Here is an 18288-nt window from a genome sequence, read left to right on the forward strand (position 1 = left end):
TGAAAAAACGCTGCTGGCAATGATGGAAGAGGATGTGGCACAGGAGAAAGAGGAAGGGGGGGGAGGGATCATTTCATAGGGTTTACGGCCAGTCATTCACAAGTGGCTCCGAGGGTTTGTTCCTGCACCCACTAACCCAAGGTACACAATTGTCCAGCCAGGGCACAGTTCTGGAGGATGACGAGGTGGAGGATGAGGAGGAGGAGATGGAGGAGGAGGAACCATGTTCACAGCAGGGTGGCACCCAAACCAGCTCATGGCCATCACTGGTGCGTGGCTGGGGGGATACAGAGGACACAGACGATACACCTCCCACAGAGGACAGCTTTTCGTTGCCTCTGGGCAGCCTGGCACACATGAGCGATTACATGCTGCAGTGTCTCCGCAACGACCACAGAGTTGCCCACATTCTATGTGCACACCTACACGTACTGAATGACGGGTCAGCCCCCTTCAACTTTTGGATATCCAAATTGGACACATGGACTGAGCTTGCCCTTTACGCCTTGGAGGTGCTGGCCTGCCCTGCAGCCAGTGTATTGTCTGAACGTGTGTTTAGCACGGCAGAGGGCGTTATCACAGACAAGTGCAGCCGCATGTCCACAGCCAATGTGGACAAGCTCACATTCATTAAAATGAACCAGGCATGGATCCCTCAGGACTTTCCGTACCTTGTGCAGAATAAACATGTATACTGGCCTTAACCAGCCATTCTTATACTACAGCGCAATTGCTCATTTTTGTATTTTGGATATTTCACACTCTTTTGGAGTGTGTACCCTAATAAAAAAAAATAATTAAAACCAAAAACCATTGTTGGCTACCTCGTCCTCCTCTACCACCACTTCCACCTACTCCGCTACGTCCACCGCCTCCTCAAACTCCTACTTTATATCGACCTCCGCCTCATAAATCAAGTTTATTTTATTTTTTATTTGTGCGTATTTTATGTCATTTCACTAATTTGGCTGTTAAATTCACGAATTTTTGGGTGTGATATGCCACTGCTATACCCAGTAGACAGTAAAAAAAAATTCACTAATTTGTATGTTACATTCTTGGGTGACATTTGACCTTTTTTGCAGTGATTAAACCCCTGCTCTGCATAGGTGACAGGGAATTACATTTCAAAAATTATTCTTAAATTGATGAGCGCCGCCTCCTTTCATTCAATGCTTAAACGTTAACAACTTGTCCCACATTTGCGCTTCAATAATTTGTCCCACTTTTCCCCTCGATCATATTTAATTTCAAACAATTAACCTCCCTTGGATGTGGTCTCTCTTTCTCACTCTCCCTCTTTGGCGTGGAACCCTGATTTGCCGATAACCATGATCAACATGGTAGGCTCAGAAAAGAACATTAAAAGTTGATAGAGAAGATATCTAAATGGATCGTGGACGTCACAGCAGAAGTTATCTAGAGTCAACAAAGCGGCAGCAGGGTCTCTCCTGTCTAACGTTTCTAAATCCTAAATACCCCAGTGACATTCCCTATAATGTTTTATTAATCATTCCAATAACAGGGCATCTTAAGAGTCCTGTATTGTTATTTATCGTCACTACCTCCCCAAGTCGGGAGTGGGAAATTGCCGCGCGCCCCCTCCTTTCCTTCAATTCTTTAGTTTTAATAGCTTCTCCCACATTTCCGCTCCATCACAATTAAATTTCATCCATTGATCTCCCTTGGATGTGCTATACCTTTCTCACGCTCCCTCTCCGGCGTGGAACCCTGATTCGCCACTAACCGTGATCAACATGGTAGGCGCAGAAAAGATTATCGGAAGTTGATAGAGCAGACATCCAATAGGATCGTGAACATCACAGGGACATGCGACATGGTGGGGCAGTATGTGTGCACACGCCTATACGAACTGACTGATGTGTCTCCCCCCTGGAACTTCTGTGTCTCCAAATTGGGCACATGGCCTGAGCTTGACCTTTACGCCTTGGAGGTGCTGGCCTTCCCTGCAGCCAGTGTATTGTCTGAACGTGTGTTTAGCATGACTGGAGGGGGTTATAACAGGTTATATTTCCCAATGTTTTCTGGTGTACCCCAATTTAAAAAAATATAAATAAATTTAAAACCAAAAAGCAGTGTAGGCTACCTCCTCCACCGCCACCGCTTCAACCTACACCGCCACATCCACTGCCTCCTCAACCTCCTACTCCATATGGACCTTGAGATTATTATTTTTTATTTTTACGTATTATATGTTATTTAAAGTCATTTCCTTATCCACATTTGCTTGCAGAGCACTTGCCATGCTCTTAACCACAGTTTGCTGGCATTTACAGCGCTCTATCCCTTTCCATAAATTTTTTAGAGCCATTTTAGTGCTCAAAAGTTGTGGTCTCCATTGACTTCAATGGAGTTTGGGTTCGGGGTCAAGTTCGGGTCCCAAACCCGAACTTTTTTGTGAAGTTCGGCCGAACCCGAACATCCAGGTGTCCGCTCAACTCTAGTTACAGCTGCTCCACGTGTTTATGGTGGTGAGGACCTTGCCACACGTTGACACTTCCGAAGAGTGACCCACGTTCTCGGCCATGTGAGAGTACAAGGCAGGGATAGGTATCTTCATTGAGGTTGAGCACATGCTCTTCCGACTTCAGTATGTACACAAATGAATTGCTGGGCAGGTATTGTTGTTTCCTGCCCACACATTCTGTTATGGTTTACTGATGATGAAGCAGAAGAGGTGCAGGAGAAGTTGTAGCTGATGATATTGATGGTGATGGAGATGGAGATGACTGTTTGACCTGGCTTCTAGAATGACGAGGAGGAAAAGGACAGTTTTGTTCACGCTGCTGGCAAGTTTGATTTTCCTATGTTAGACTACTTTAACACTTGCGTTACCTGAGAAAAATGCTTTTGTTTTGTCCCCATTCATTGTCAATGGGGACAAAACTGAACTGAACAGAAGGGAATGCACCAGAATGCATTCCATTCCATTTGGTTGTGTTCCCAAACCGGAGCAAGCTGCGGTTTTCTGTTCGGCATGGGATGCGGAGCAAAACGTTTTCTCGGACACAGCAGAAATCAGATCTGGCACCCATTGACTTTCTATGGAGTTCATGATGGATCCGTCATTGCTATTTTGAAGATAATACAACCGGATCCGTTCATAACGGATGCAGGCGGTTGTGTTATCAGAAATGGAAGCGTTCTTGCTGATCCTTGCCGGATCAGGCAAAAACTCAAGTGTGAAAGTAGCCTTAGGCCTAATGCACACGGCTGTTGCAATATGCGGGCACCGGCTGTGTGCTCCCCGCATCACGGATGCAGACCCAATCCGGAGCTGCAGTATAGTCTTTTTAGAAGACAACACTAATTAAAAAATTTTGGAAAAAATAAATAAACCTTATTGCAACGTCACTCATCTCTAATATAGTATCCATTACTTAATATTTCCTCCAAAGCTGCTTCATATCAATGCTACTCTGATATCTCTAACAATGGATATTAAACCATGGGTTATTGTCACCAAGGGATACCGTAATCCTCGGTGCTTTAATCTGCATTACAACTAGGTTTAGGATTTATTTACTTAAAGGGGTTGTGTGTCCAGTACATATTGATGGGTCAGATATTGATGGCCTATCCTGAGGATACTGTAGGTCATCAATATGTACTGACTGCACATTGCCTTTAATATAATGTGGATTTATTTTAAATTATCATTATGATAATCATTATTTTTGTCTATGTGGGGAAGTCATAAAAAAATGTTCTCTAAATGGTCTTGCGTTTTTTAAATGCATACCCATGTAAAATAATACCTTTATGAGGCTTGTTAACTATGCTTAATATACGTCCTTCTTTCCTTTCAGCTTCAAGTAACATTTCTGGTTGTTCATCAGGCTTTGAAACTCAAATACCCAGGTAGGTGATGGGTGATGACTAGAGTTGAGAGAATCGAAGTTTAAAGTGGTAACGAATCAGATTTTTTCTAAAATGGTTGCTGCACGCGTTAAAAAGAGGAAATAAGAAGCTCTGGAATGAGGGAAGCTATTCTATTACACCTTGCTGCACTAATTGGGGTTAAAAAGTGTTATAATACTACAGATTTTAGGTTATTCACATTCTTTTATACATAATTCAATTCGTTTTGATTGTGTAATTGGAGTGAAATTGTAGCTTGATACTACAGATTTGATGGTGTTCACATTCTTTTATGCATAATTCAATCCTCCTTAAATGTTGAATTGGGGTGAAATTACGGTATGAGACTACAGATTTTAGGGTGTTCACATTCTTTTATACGTAAGTAAATCCATTAATCCTTAATTGTGTAATTGGGTTGAAATATTGGTCTGATACTACAGATTTTGGGGTGTTCACGTTCTTTTATACATAATTGAATTCGTTTTAATTGTGTAATTGGGGTGAAATTGTGGCGAAATTGTGGCTTCATACTACAGATTTTATGGTGTTCACATTCTTTTATACATAAATTCAATCTCCCTTAAATGTGTAATTGGGGTGAAATTACGGTTTGATGATACAGATTTTGGGGTGTTCACATTCTTTCATACATAAGTAAATCCATTAATTCTTAATTGTGTAATTGGGGTGAAATTGCGGCCTGATACTACAGATTTTAGGAGGTTCACGTTCTTTTTCACATAATTCAATCCTTCAATCCCTAATTGTGTAATTGGGGTGAAATTGCGGCCTAATCCTACAGATTCCAGGGTACTCACATTCTTTTACATATAAGTATATCCATTCATAATTGATCCTGGGGTGAAATTATGGCTTGATACTACAGATTTTATGGTGTTCATGTTATTTTTCACATAATTCAATCATTTAATCCCTAATTGTGTAATTTTGGGTGAAATTGCGGCCTGATATTACAGATTTTAGGGTGCTCACTTTCGGAGGCATCGCTAAAGGCTCCTGGGCCCTGGTGCAAGAATTCAGCTTGCCCCCCCCCCCCCCTCTTCATTCAGCACTTTGTGGCATGTGCAGGGTGCACCTAGCCTTTCTACAGCCTGAGGTAAAAATTAAAACACCCCCCCCATGCCAAATTCTCAACCTATAGGGCTCATGCACACGGCCGTTTCCGGGCCGTGGACATATTCCGCCCCGCATACGGCAGGTCCGCAATACACGGGCACTGGCCGCTTGCATCCCGCGGAGGCACGGAACGGAAGCACTACGGAGTGCTTCTGTGGGTTTTCTGTCCATGCCTCTGCACCGCAAAAAAGTAGTGCGTGCACTACTTTTTTGCTATGTGGACAGATCATCGACCCATTCAAGTTAAATGGGTCTGGATCTGTCTGCGGCATCCGCACAGTCGTGTGCATGAGCCCTAACCCATTCCCTCCAGTCCTACTGTTAAAGGTGTTGTCCTTTTTACTACTGATGACCTATTCTCAGGTCCCCCGGCACCCCAGTCGATCAGCTGCTTGGATAGGTCAGCGCTCATATCAGAGCTGCTTTTTCTGCTCTGTTTACCTGTTCGCTGCTGCAATGGCAGTGGTGAGCAAGTAAACAGAGCAGCACTCGTACGGAAAAAAAAATGAAGTGGACAACCCGTTTAAAGACATACTTGGAAAACATTACATACAGCCCTACAGAACATATAGAGTAATACATCCCCACATATGTACCTCTTACATCCAGTGACATCTCCTCTAATGTAGATATTCTTTCATTATCTTCTCCTTTCAGACCAGACTTCTTTCAGCCATGTCTCGTCTCTGCAGAGTAGTTTCCTACTTTTCCATCATCAGCCCCTCATCACCAAATCCTGCCCCCCAGTACTGTGCCTCCCAATACTATCCTGCAGAAACAGTCCCCCTGAAAATACTGGTACTGCACCAGTACATAAATACCCCTTAATATTATGCACCAGTACAAAAAATATACCTCTATGTCAGACCCCATATAAGACACCAGTTTTAGACCTCAGATCACGCCCCCATTAGATCTGTCAGACTCCAGCCCGAATATATGACCTCAGATAAGAACTCCATTAGACCTCTTAGATGCGACCCCATTAGACATTCAGACCCCCATATAAGACCCCCATTAGACCTCCAGACCCCACATCAAACCTCAGACCAGACCTCCAGACACACATTTAAACCCCCAATGAGACCTCTATTAGACTTCCAGACCCCCACTAGACCTTCAGACCACCAATCAGACCTCCAGACCCCCAATCAGACCTCAAGACCCCCAATCAAACCCCCATTAGACTACCAGACCCCAATCATACCCCCATTAGACCTTCATATCGCCAATCAGATCCCTATTAGACCTCCAGACCCCAAATCATACCTCCAGACCCCCAAACAAACCTCCAGACCACACATATCAAACTTCAGATCAGCTCACACCCCCATTAGCTCTCCATGTCAGACTCCGTCCCAATATATGACCTCAGATAAGACCCCCATTAGACCTCCAGACCCCCATTAGACCTTCAGACCCCCATATAAGACCCCCAATTAGACAGCCAGACCCCTAAATCAGACCTCAGACCAGATCTCCAGATCCCCATTAGACCATAGACCAGACCTTTAGAACCCCAATCAGACCCCTATTATACCCCCAATCAGACCCCTAATAGACCTCTAGTCCCCCATTCAGCCCCCTATTAGAGCTCCAGACCCCCAATCAGACACCCATAAGACCTCTAGACCCCCAACCAGACACCCATTAGACTTCCAAACCCCCAATCCGACCCCCATCAGACCTCCAGACCCCCAATCAAACCCCCATTTGACCACCAGACCCACATTAGACCTCCAGACCCCTAATAAGACCTCCAGATCCCCAAGAAGACCTCCAGACCCCACATATCAAGCTTCAGATCACACCCCCATTAGTTCTCCATGTCAGACTCCGCCCCAATATATGACCTCAGATAAGACCCCCATTAGACCTCTTAGATGGGACCCCCATTAGACCTTCAGACCCCATAAAAGACACTCATTAGACCACCATTCCCCCACATCAGACATCAGACCAGAACTCCAGATCCCCAATCAGCCCCCCATTAGACCTCCAGGCCGCATTAGTCCTCCAGACCCCCAATAGACCTTCAGATCCCCAATCAGCCCCCCATTAGACCTCTAGACCTGCAATCAGCCCCCCATTAGACCTCCAGACCCCCAATAAGAACCCCATTAGAGCTCTAGACCCCCAATCAGCCCCCCATTAGACCTCCAGCCTCCCAAACAGACCCCTATCAGACCTCCAGACCCCCAATCAGACCCCTATTAGACTTCTAGAACCCCAATCAGCCCCCTATTAGAACTCCACACCCCACAATCAGACCCCCAGACTCCCAATTAGACCAGCATTAGACCTCCAGTCTCCCAATCAGACCAGCATTAGACTTCCACACCCCCATTAGTTCTCCAGACCCCCAATAGACCTCCATACCCACAATCAGATCTCCAAGAAAAACCCCATTAGACCTCCAGACTCCAAGCAGACCCCCATTAGACCTTCAGACCCCCAATCAGACCTCCAGACCCCACATATGAAACCTTAGATCAGATCACATCCCCTTTAGATCTCCATGTCAGACTCCGCCCCAATATATGACCTCAGATAAGACCCCCCATTAGACCTCTTAGATGCAACCCCCATTCGATCTTCAGACCCCCATATAAGACTCCCGTTAGACCGCCATTCCCACACAGACCTCAGACCAGACCTCCAGAACCCAAATCGGAGCCCCATTAGACTTTCGGACCCCCACCAGACCCCCATTAGATCTCCAGACAACCAATCAGACCTCAAACCAGACCTCCAATCAGACCCCCATTAGACTTCCAGAACCCCAATCAGCCCCCATTAGACCTCTAGACCCCCAATCAGCCCCCCATTAGACCTTCAGACCCACATTAGTCATTCAGACCCACAATCGACATCCATACCCCTAATCAGCCCCTCATTAGACCTCCAGATGCCCATTAGTCCTTCAGACCCCCAATCAGACCCCCATTAGATGTCCAGACTCCCAATCAGACCCCCATTTGACTTCTAGAACTCCAATCAGACCCCCATTAGACCTCCAGACTCCCAATCAGACCCCCATACCCCCAAATCAGACCTCCAGGCCTCCAAGAAAACCCCCATTAGACCTCCAGACCCCCAAACAGACCTCCAGACCCCAATTATCAAACCTCAGATCACACCTCCTTTAGATCTCTGTCAGATTCCGCCCCAATATATGACCTCAGATAAGACCCCCATTAGACCTCTTAGATTCAACCTTCAGACCCCCATATAAGACCCCCATTAGACCAGCATTCCCCCACATCAGACCTCAGACCAGACCTCCAGACCCCAAATCAGCACCCCATTAGACTTCCAGACCCCCAATCAGTCCCCCACTAGACCTCTAAACCACCAATCAGCCCCCATTAGACCTCCAGACCCCATTAGTCCTCCAGACCCCCAATCATACCCCCATTAAACCTCCAGACCCCCAATCAGCCCCCATTAAACCTTTAGATCCCCAATCAGCCCCCTATTAGACCTCTAGACTCCCAATCAGACCCCCATTAGACTTCCACACCCCTAATCAGACCCCCATTAGTCCTCCAGACCCTCAGACTCTCAATCAGACCCCCATTAGACCTCCATACCCCTAATAGGACCTCCAAGCAAACCCCATTAGACCTCCAGACCCCAATTAGACCTCCATACCCCCAATAAGACCCCCATTAGACCTCCAGACTACCAATCAGACCTCCAGACCCCACATGTCAAATCTCAGATCAGATCCCACCTCCATTAGATCTCCATGTCAGACTCTGCCGCAATATATGACCTTGTTAGACCTCCAGACCCCCATTAGACCACCATTCCCCGACATCAGACCTCCAGACCCCCAATCAGACCCCCATTAGACCTCCAGACCCACAATATGCCCCCCATTAGACCTCTAGACCTCAATCAGCCCCCTATTAGACCTTGAATCAGGCCCTCATTAGACTTCCACACCCCCAATCAGACCCCCATTAGTCTTCCAGACCCCCAATCAGACCCCTATTTGGCCTACAGACTCCCAATCAGACCCCCATTTGACCTCTAGACCCCCATTAGACGTCTAGACCTCCAATCAGACTTCCAGACCCCCAATGAGACCCCCATTAGACATCCAGACCCCCAATCAGACCTCGAGCCACAATCAAGCCCCTATTAGACCTTCAGTCCCCCAATCAGACCTTCAGACCCCCATTAGACCTCTAGACCCCCAATCAAACCCCTATTAGACTTTTACACCCCCAATCAGACCCCCATTAGACCTCCAGACTTCCAGTCAGACCCCCATTAGACTTCCACTGACCAAATACTGACCGTGTGAAAGTGGATTCTCAAAAGACAGAATCTGTTTTTTTGGGTTTGTTTTTGTGATGTGTAGTGTACGGGAACTGTAATACCCGTCACTACAAAAGTGTCACTTGGTGTGCTGTCGTCCCTCCTTAATTATGGGGATGTTGGTATATGTCAGTTTTATAAAATGTCATGTAATGTAATGCTATGTATTTCCCTATTGCTGTAAGGCTTGCATGTACAGGCCTGCTAGGGGTGTCATTCCAGCTTCTAGTCACTAGAGGGAGCTAGGGAGCCCTAGTATATATAAGGCCCAGTCAGGGAAGTGAAGGGAGACGGAGTCTAGTGTCTGTAGTCTACAGTTGGAGATTAGACAATGTCAGAAACCAGTCCAGGCCTGAAGCCTGCCTTCAGGAGAAGGTCCCCCTCCTGAATTCCCTTATGCAGAAACAGGAATACTGAAGTTAAAGAGCCTGAGGAAGCTGAGAGCGAGACAGAGGCAAAGATCAAAGGGAGCAAGAGGTACTCAAGAGAACAGAGGAGGTACTCTAGAAAGCTAAAACCAAGGATATAAAGCCAGAGCTAGGTTATTGGGCCTTGGAGAAGATTTGCTATATTCCAGGATCAGTCAGAGATAGAGTGCAAGCTCCTGTACTGCAAGTCCTGTGTTTAACACTCTGTAATCACCTTGCTCAATCTGTATTGCCTGCATCAACCGTATTGCAAAATCGACTGTATGCCAAGGAACTGCGATTCCATTATTGTCTCTATGAAACCTACTAAAGTTGGAGTTCTGCTTTAACCTCACGGTGTTCCTCATTTATTCCTGCTATCCGCAAACGGCATGCCACCGTTTAATTGGCACTGGCGTCACAAACAATTTCTTACCATCACCTGCCTATGCAGAGAGTCAGCCGTCTCAGGTTAGTGTCATTGCACTACTACACCCAGAAACTCTATTACACACAACTTGAGTACGCTGCAGATGGATTAGAAGAAGGGAGAAATAAACAGTGACATCAACACAAACTTACCTCTCCACTGTGTCATGGGGCCACTACTTGTATGAACATGTAACAGAACAGCTATTGTAAAAATCTATGTGGAATCAGCTGATGATGGTGTAAACGGAGTATGTTCTTTCACTCACTTCCCGCCCACATTACACCCCTTCCCTCTATGCAAACCAGCCCCCCATCCCCCACCGACCTCGGAAAAGTGTCGTGAGTGAGGAAAAGGTGCAGGTTTTGCCGCATAACCCTTTTGCAACAAAATATGCACCTTAAATATGCAAACAAAGTGGCCTATATTTCTTTAACCGCCTCCGGACCGCCTAACGCAGGATCGCCGGCAGCTCTGCGCACAGTCACGCAAGACGCAAGATTTCGCTCAAAGCCGGCCCGCGCATGCGCATCGCGGGCCGGCAAAAGTTAGAGGGGCTTGCCAGCCAAGCTGATGATTTTAAAAAAATCAAATCAGAAGCCAGTTAAGGCCTCTTTCACACTTGCGTTGTCCGGATCCGGCGTGTACTCCATTTGCCGGAGGTGCCCGCCGGATCCGTAACAACGCAAGTGAACTGAAAGCATTTGAAGACGGATCCGTCTTCAAAATGCGTTCAGTGTTACTATGGCACCCAGGACGCTATTAAAGTCCTGGGTGCCATAGTAATAGTGGGGAGCGGGGGAGCGGTATAATTACAGTCCCGTCATCCATGCGTGTGGGGCGCCCTGACGTCATTCTGGAGCGCCCCGGGAGCCGCACGGACTGTAAGTATACTGCTCTCCCGCTCCCCACTACTACTATGGCACCCAGGACTTTAATAGCGTCCTGGGTGCCATAGTAACTATTCAGAAAAAGCTAAACGTCGGATCCGGTAATGCGCCGAAACGACGTTTAGCTTAAGGCCGGATCCGGATTAATGCCTTTCAATGGGCATTAATTCCGGATCCGGCCTTGCGGCAAGTGTTCCGGATTTTTGACCAGAGCAAAAAGCGCAGCATGCTGCGGTATTTTCTCCGGCCAAAAAACGTTCCGTTCCAGAACTGAAGACATCCTGATGCATCCTGAACGGATTTCTCTCCATTCAGAATGCATGGGGATAATCCTGATCAGGATTCTTCCGGCATAGAGCCCCGACGACGGAACTCTATGCCGGAAGAAAAGAACGCAAGTGTGAAGTATGATGTGTTAAATGGCTTCTCTGCTCCTCTGCTGGTCCTTTTCGTCGGTTGGTTCCAGCAGAGGAGCAGACATCACTGTGAGTACCCACCAACACTACACTTAGCCCCAGATCACCCCCCATCACCCCAATTAACCCCTTGATCACCCCTTGATCGCCCCTGTCAATCACCTAGTGAAAGGAAAAAAGTGATCAGTGTAAACTGTCACTTTTTTTTTCCACTGGTATTGACTGATAGGTTTTAGGATAGTTTAGGTCCCTTGGTTAGGTAGTTTAGCGTCAGTTAGCGTCCAGCCCAACGCACCGCAGTCACTGATTCGCTGATTAGCGTATCGCTAATCAGCATTTGTACTTTTATAGTATCTGTAAGTGATCAAAACTGATCACAGTCAGATCTATAATTGTATTAGTGTCACCTTAGTTGCCCTCCACCTAAAACGCAGTGTTTGCCCGATCAGGCCTGATCGGTCGCCCACACGTGCGTTCACCCACGCCCGCCCCGCCGCAGTGACAAAAAATATATATTTTTTTGATCACTGCACAATCACTTTCCAAGCGCTGCGGCGATAAAAATACAGTTTTGATATTTTTTATCAATCGCAGCGGCCTCCGGTACTTCGCTAGCCTCCCCTTTGTAAGACAGGCTTGCTTTTTTTATTGGGTAGTCTCAGGGAATACCCCTAAATTTAGTAGTCCAAATGTCAAACAGGGGGTATTCTTCTGAAGAGGCCTACAGGATTCTGACCCAGTCGGATGAGGAATGGGAACCCTCATCTGACGAATCTAGCGGGTCAGAATATGAATCTGTAGAAAGCAGTGGCAGTCTGACCCAAAGTTCGGACGAGGAGGTTGAGGTCCCTGATAGCACCAGGCGTACCCGGCCCCGTGTCGCTAGACCACAGGTTGCGCATAGTGGGGCTGGCGCTGTCGGATCACGTGGTGAGGCTGGGACTTGGTGTCACCCTTATTTGGCAAGGGGTACCATCTTTATGTGGACAATTTCTACACAAGTGTGCCCCTATTCAGGCATTTGTTCCTAGAACAAATTGGCTGCTGTGGAACCGCGCGAACTAGTCGCGTGGGCTTCCCCCAATGGCTCGTTACCACCCGTCTTGCAAGGGGGGAGAGGGCTGCCTTGTGTAACGAAGAACTGCTCGCGGTGAAATGGAGAGACAAGCGTGACGTTTACATGCTCTCCTCCATTCACGCAGACACGACAATACAAATTGAGCGAGCAACCCGTGTTTTTGAAAAGCCCCTCTGTGTCCACGACTATAATTTGCTCATGGGAGGGGTGGACTTCAATGACCAGATGTTGTTTCCGTATTTAGTTTCCAGACACACCAAACGCTGGTATAAGAAGGTGTCTGTATATTTAATTCAATTGGCTGCATATAATAGTTTTGTTCTCTACAGTAAGGCTGGGAGAACACGATCCTTCCTCAAATTTCAGGAAGAGATCATCGAGAACCTCCTGTATCCAGAAGGTTCCGTGGCCCCATCCACCAGTGTAGTTAGCCGTCTACACGAGCGACATTTCCCCAATGTCGTTGCCGGTACCTCAACCCAACCGTCACCTCGAAAAAGATGTTGTGTCTGTAGCAGGAGTGGAATAAGGCGTGACACCCGCTATTTCTGTCCTGACTGCCCTGACTACCCTGCCCTATGCTTTGGAGAGTGTTTCCGGAAGTACCACACACAGGTACACTTAGCATAGGGATTGCATCTCACAGGACAGGCACACAGGGCTATTAGGGCCCTTTCCCTTACAGCTGCTGCAAACCTCTCCTTTCACCTGGGATAAAGTGCATAATGTACTTCGCCACATCTTTGGGCGATTTGCGCTTTGCACATTGTTCCATGGGGAAGGAGAGGTTTGTCCTATAAAAGGTAAAAAAAAAAAAAAAAAACACCAGTAAGCAAAAAAGTTAACTTTCAGTTCAAAAAGTTAAATAAAGTTTATATGTTCTGTTCAAAAGTTATTATAAAGTTAATAAAATTGATTGCGTTGCGGCCTGGTTTTTTCTTTTTTGATTAGTTTTTTTTACCTTCCAGGTGGACCAACCGATCGACTAGCTGCAGCACTGATGTGCATTCTGACAGAAGCATTGCGCTGCTGTCAGATTACACACAAGTCGGTGTATGCGGTGTTGCAAGACGAGATTTCTCCTCTGCAGTAAAAGATATGTTTGCCGAGGCATATGAGCTGAGGAGGCGGCGGTGTTCATACACTGCGTGCAGAATTATTAGGCAAATGAGTATTTTGACCACATCATCCTCTTTATGCATGTTGTCTTACTCCAAGCTGTATAGGCTCGAAAGCCTACTACCAATTAAGCATATTAGGTGATGTGCATCTCTGTAATGAGAAGGGGTGTGGTCTAATGACATCAACACCCTATATTAGGTGTGCATAATTATTAGGCAACTTCCTTTCCTTTGGCAAAATGGGTCAAAAGAAGGACTTGACAGGCTCAGAAAAGTCAAAAATAGTGAGATATCTTGCAGAGGGATGCAGCACTCTTAAAATTGCAAAGCTTCTGAAGCGTGATCATCGAACAATCAAGCGTTTCATTCAAAATAGTCAACAGGGTCGCAAGAAGCGTGTGGAAAAACCAAGGCGCAAAATAACTGCCCATGAACTGAGAAAAGTCAAGCGTGCAGCTGCCAAGATGCCACTTGCCACCAGTTTGGCCATATTTCAGAGCTGCAACATCACTGGAGTGCCCAAAAGCACAAGGTGTGCAATACTCAGAGACATGGCCAAGGTAAGAAAGGCTGAAAGATGACCACCACTGAACAAGACACACAAGCTGAAACGTCAAGACTGGGCCAAGAAATATCTCAAGACTGATTTTTCTAAGGTTTTATGGACTGATGAAATGAGAGTGAGTCTTGATGGGCCAGATGGATGGGCCCGTGGCTGGATTGGTAAAGGGCAGAGAGCTCCAGTCCGACTCAGACGCCAGCAAGGTGGAGGTGGAGTACTGGTTTGGGCTGGTATCATCAAAGATGAGCTTGTGGGGCCTTTTCGGGTTGAGGATGGAGTCAAGCTCAACTCCCAGTCCTACTGCCAGTTTCTGGAAGACACCTTCTTCAAGCAGTGGTACAGGAAGAAGTCTGCATCCTTCAAGAAAAACATGATTTTCATGCAGGACAATGCTCCATCACACGCGTCCAAGTACTCCACAGCGTGGCTGGCAAGAAAGGGTATAAAAGAAGAAAATCTAATGACATGGCCTCCTTGTTCACCTGATCTGAACCCCATTGAGAACCTGTGGTCCATCATCAAATGTGAGATTTACAAGGAGGGAAAACAGTACACCTCTCTGAACAGTGTCTGGGAGGCTGTGGTTGCTGCTGCACGCAATGTTGATGGTGAACAGATCAAAACACTGACAGAATCCATGGATGGCAGGCTTTTGAGTGTCCTTGCAACGAAAGGTGGCTATATTGGTCACTGATTTGTTTTTGTTTTGTTTTTGAATGTCAGAAATGTATATTTGTGAATGTTGAGATGTTATATTGGTTTCACTGGTAAAAATAAATAATTGAAATGGGTATATATTTGTTTTTTGTTAAGTTGCCTAATAATTATGCACAGTAATAGTCACCTGCACACACAGATATCCCCCTAAAATAGCTAAAACTAAAAACAAACTAAAAACTACTTCCAAAAATATTTAGCTTTGATATTAATGAGTTTTTTGGGTTTATTGAGAACATGCTTGTTGTTCAATAATAAAATTAATCCTCAAAAATACAACTTGCCTAATAATTCTGCACTCCCTGTATGCTTTGGCAAACACTTTGTATATATAAAAAAATACCGGCAATGATTTATTCATCCACATCAATTTGATGTGAATGGAGAAATCTGGTTTGCCAGGGCATACGGGCTAAGTGGGTATGGATGTTGGGCGGAGCTCCTATGTCCTGGCAGATGCCTTTCCCCTCCTTTTTTTTTTTTTGGCTGAGATTTTTTCATCCACATTGATCGATGCGAATGAAGAAATCTGTGCCATTCATTTTTTCTTTCAGCCCAGAGGCTGAACGAAAAAAAAAAAATCTCATTACCCCGATGCTCAATATAAGGAGAATAGCAGAAATGCTGGCCATACATGTAATGATTGCGGAGACCCTCAAATGCCAGGGCAGTACAAACACCCCATTTTGGAAAGAAGACACCCCAAGGTATTCGCTGAGGGGCATATTGAGTCCATGAAAGATTTAAATTTTTGTCTCAAGTTAGCGGAAAGAGAGACTTTGTGAGAAAAAAAATAAATAAATCAATTTCCGCTAACTTGAGTCAAATTTTTTTTTTTCCATGAACTCGGCATGCCCCTCATTGAATACCTTGGGGTGTCTTCTTTCCAAAATGGGGTCACATGTGGGGTATTTATACTGCCCTGGCTTTTTAGGGGCCGTAAGGCGTGAGAAGAAGTCTGGGATCCAAATGTCTAAAAATGCCCTCCTAAAAGGAATTTGGGCCCCTTTGCGCATCTAGGCTGCAAAAAAGTGTCACACATGTGGTATTTCCGTACTCAGGAGAAGTTGGGCAATGTGTTTTGGGGTGTCATTTTACATATACCCGTGCTGGGTGAGATAAATTTCTTGGTCAAATGCCAACTTTGTATAAAAAAATGGGAAAAGTTGTCTTTTGCCAAGATATTTCTCTCACCCAGCATGGGTATATGTAAAAAGACACCCCAAAACACATTGCCCAACTTCTCCTGAGTACGGAAATACCACATGTGTGACACTTTTTTGCAGCCTAGGTGGGCAAAGGGGCCCACATTCCAAAGAGCACCTTTCGGATTTCACCTGCCATTTTTTACAGATTTTGATTTCAAACTACTTCGCAAGCATTTGGGCCCCTAAAATGCCAGGGCAGTATAACTACCCCACAAGTGACCCCATTTTGGAAAGAAGACACCCCAAGGTATTTTGTGATGGGCATAGTGAGTTCATGGAAGTTTTTATTTTTTGTCACAAGTTAGTGGAATATGAGACTTTGTAAGAAAAAAAAAAAATCATCATTTTCCGCTAACTTGTGACAAAAAATAAAAAGTTCTATGAACTCACTATGCCCATCAGTGAATACCTTAGGGTGTCTACTTTCCGAAATGGGGTCATTTGTGGGGTGTTTGTACTGTCTGGCCATTGTAGAACCTCAGGAAACATGACAGGTGCTCAGAAAGTCAGAGCTGCTTCAAAAAGCGGAAATTCACATTTTTGTACCATAGTTTGTAAACGCTATAACTTTTACCCAAACCATTTTTTTTTTACCCAAACATTTTTTTTTATCAAAGACATGTAGAACAATAAATTTAGAGAATAATGTATATATGGATGTCGTTTTTTTTTGCAAAATTTTACAACTGAAAGTGAAAAATTTCTTTTTTTTGCAAAAAAAAATCATAAAATTTCGAATAATAACAAAAAAAGTAAAAATGTCAGCAGCAATGAAATACCACCAAATGAAAGCTCTATTAGTGAGAAGAAAAGGAGGTAAAATTCATTTGGGTGGTAAGTTGCATGACCGAGCAATAAACGGTGAAAGTAGTGTAGTGCAGAAGTGTAAAAAGTGGCCTGGTCTTTAAGGGTGTTTAAGCTAAGGGGGCTGAGGTGGTTAACCACCTCCGGACCGCCTAACGCAGGATCGCGTTCCGGAGGTGGCAGCCCTGCGCACAGTCACGCATATATGCGTCATCTCGCGAGACGCAAGATTTCCTGTGAACGCGCGCACACAGGCGCGCGCGCTCACAGGAACGGAAGGTAAGAGAGTGGATCTCCAGCCTGCCAGCGGCGATCGTTCGCTGGCAGGCTGGAGATGTGTTTTTTTTAACCCCTAACAGGTATATTAGACGCTGTTTTGATAACAGCGTCTAATATACCTGCTACCTGGTCCTCTGGTGGTCCCCTTTGTTTGGATCGACCACCAGAGGACACAGGTAGCTCAGTAAAGTCCCACCAAGCACCACTACACTACACCCCCCCCCCCCGTCACTTATTAACCCCTTATTAGCCCCTGATCACCCCTGATCACCCCATATAGACTCCCTGATCACCCCCCTGTCATTGATTACCCCCCTGTCATTGATCAACCCCCTGTAAAGCTCCATAAGACGTCTGCATGATTTTTACGGATGCACTGATAGATGGATCGGATCCGCAAAACGCATCCGGACGTCTGAATGAAACCTTACAGGGGCATGATCAATGACTGTGGTTATCACCCCATATAGACTCCCTGATCACCCCCCTGTCATTGATTACACCCCTGTCATTGATTACCCCCCTGTAAAGCTCCATTCAGACGTCCGCATGATTTTTACGGATGCACTGATAGATGGATCGGATCCGCAAAACGCATCCGGACGTCTGAATGAAGCCTTAAAGGGGCATGATCAATGACTGTGGTTATCACCCCATATAGACTCCCTGATCACCCCCCTGTCATTGATTACCCCCCTGTAAAGCTCCATTCAGATGTCCGCATGATTTTTACGGATGCACTGATAGATGGATCGGATCCGCAAAACGCATCCGGACGTCTGAATGAAGCCTTACAGGGGCATGATCAATGACTGTGGTTATCACCCCATATAGACTCCCTGATCACCCCCCTGTCATTGATTACACCCCTGTCATTGATCAACCCCCTGTAAAGCTCCATTCAGATGTCCGCATGATTTTTACGGATCCACTGATAGATGGATCGGATCCGCAAAACGCATCCGGACGTCTGAATGAAGCCTTACAGGGGCATGATCAATGACTGTGGTTATCACCCCATATAG

At 45.8% G+C, this 18288-nt stretch overlaps 1 protein-coding gene across 1 annotated transcript in view; it reads left to right on the forward strand.

The window, feature by feature from the left end:
• The window catches only part of LOC121002307 (ATP-dependent translocase ABCB1-like), a 308011-nt gene that overhangs the window by 67353 nt on the left and 222370 nt on the right, over positions 1 to 18288 (forward strand). Inside the window, exon 6 of the mRNA XM_040433708.1 lies at positions 3831 to 3882. Within this exon, the coding sequence (XP_040289642.1) occupies positions 3831 to 3882 (52 nt within the window). The remainder of the gene's footprint in view (positions 1 to 3830; positions 3883 to 18288) is intronic.

Source organism: Bufo bufo, chromosome 5, assembly GCF_905171765.1.
Source record: "Bufo bufo chromosome 5, aBufBuf1.1, whole genome shotgun sequence".
In the NCBI taxonomy this organism is placed as follows: domain Eukaryota; kingdom Metazoa; phylum Chordata; class Amphibia; order Anura; family Bufonidae; genus Bufo; species Bufo bufo.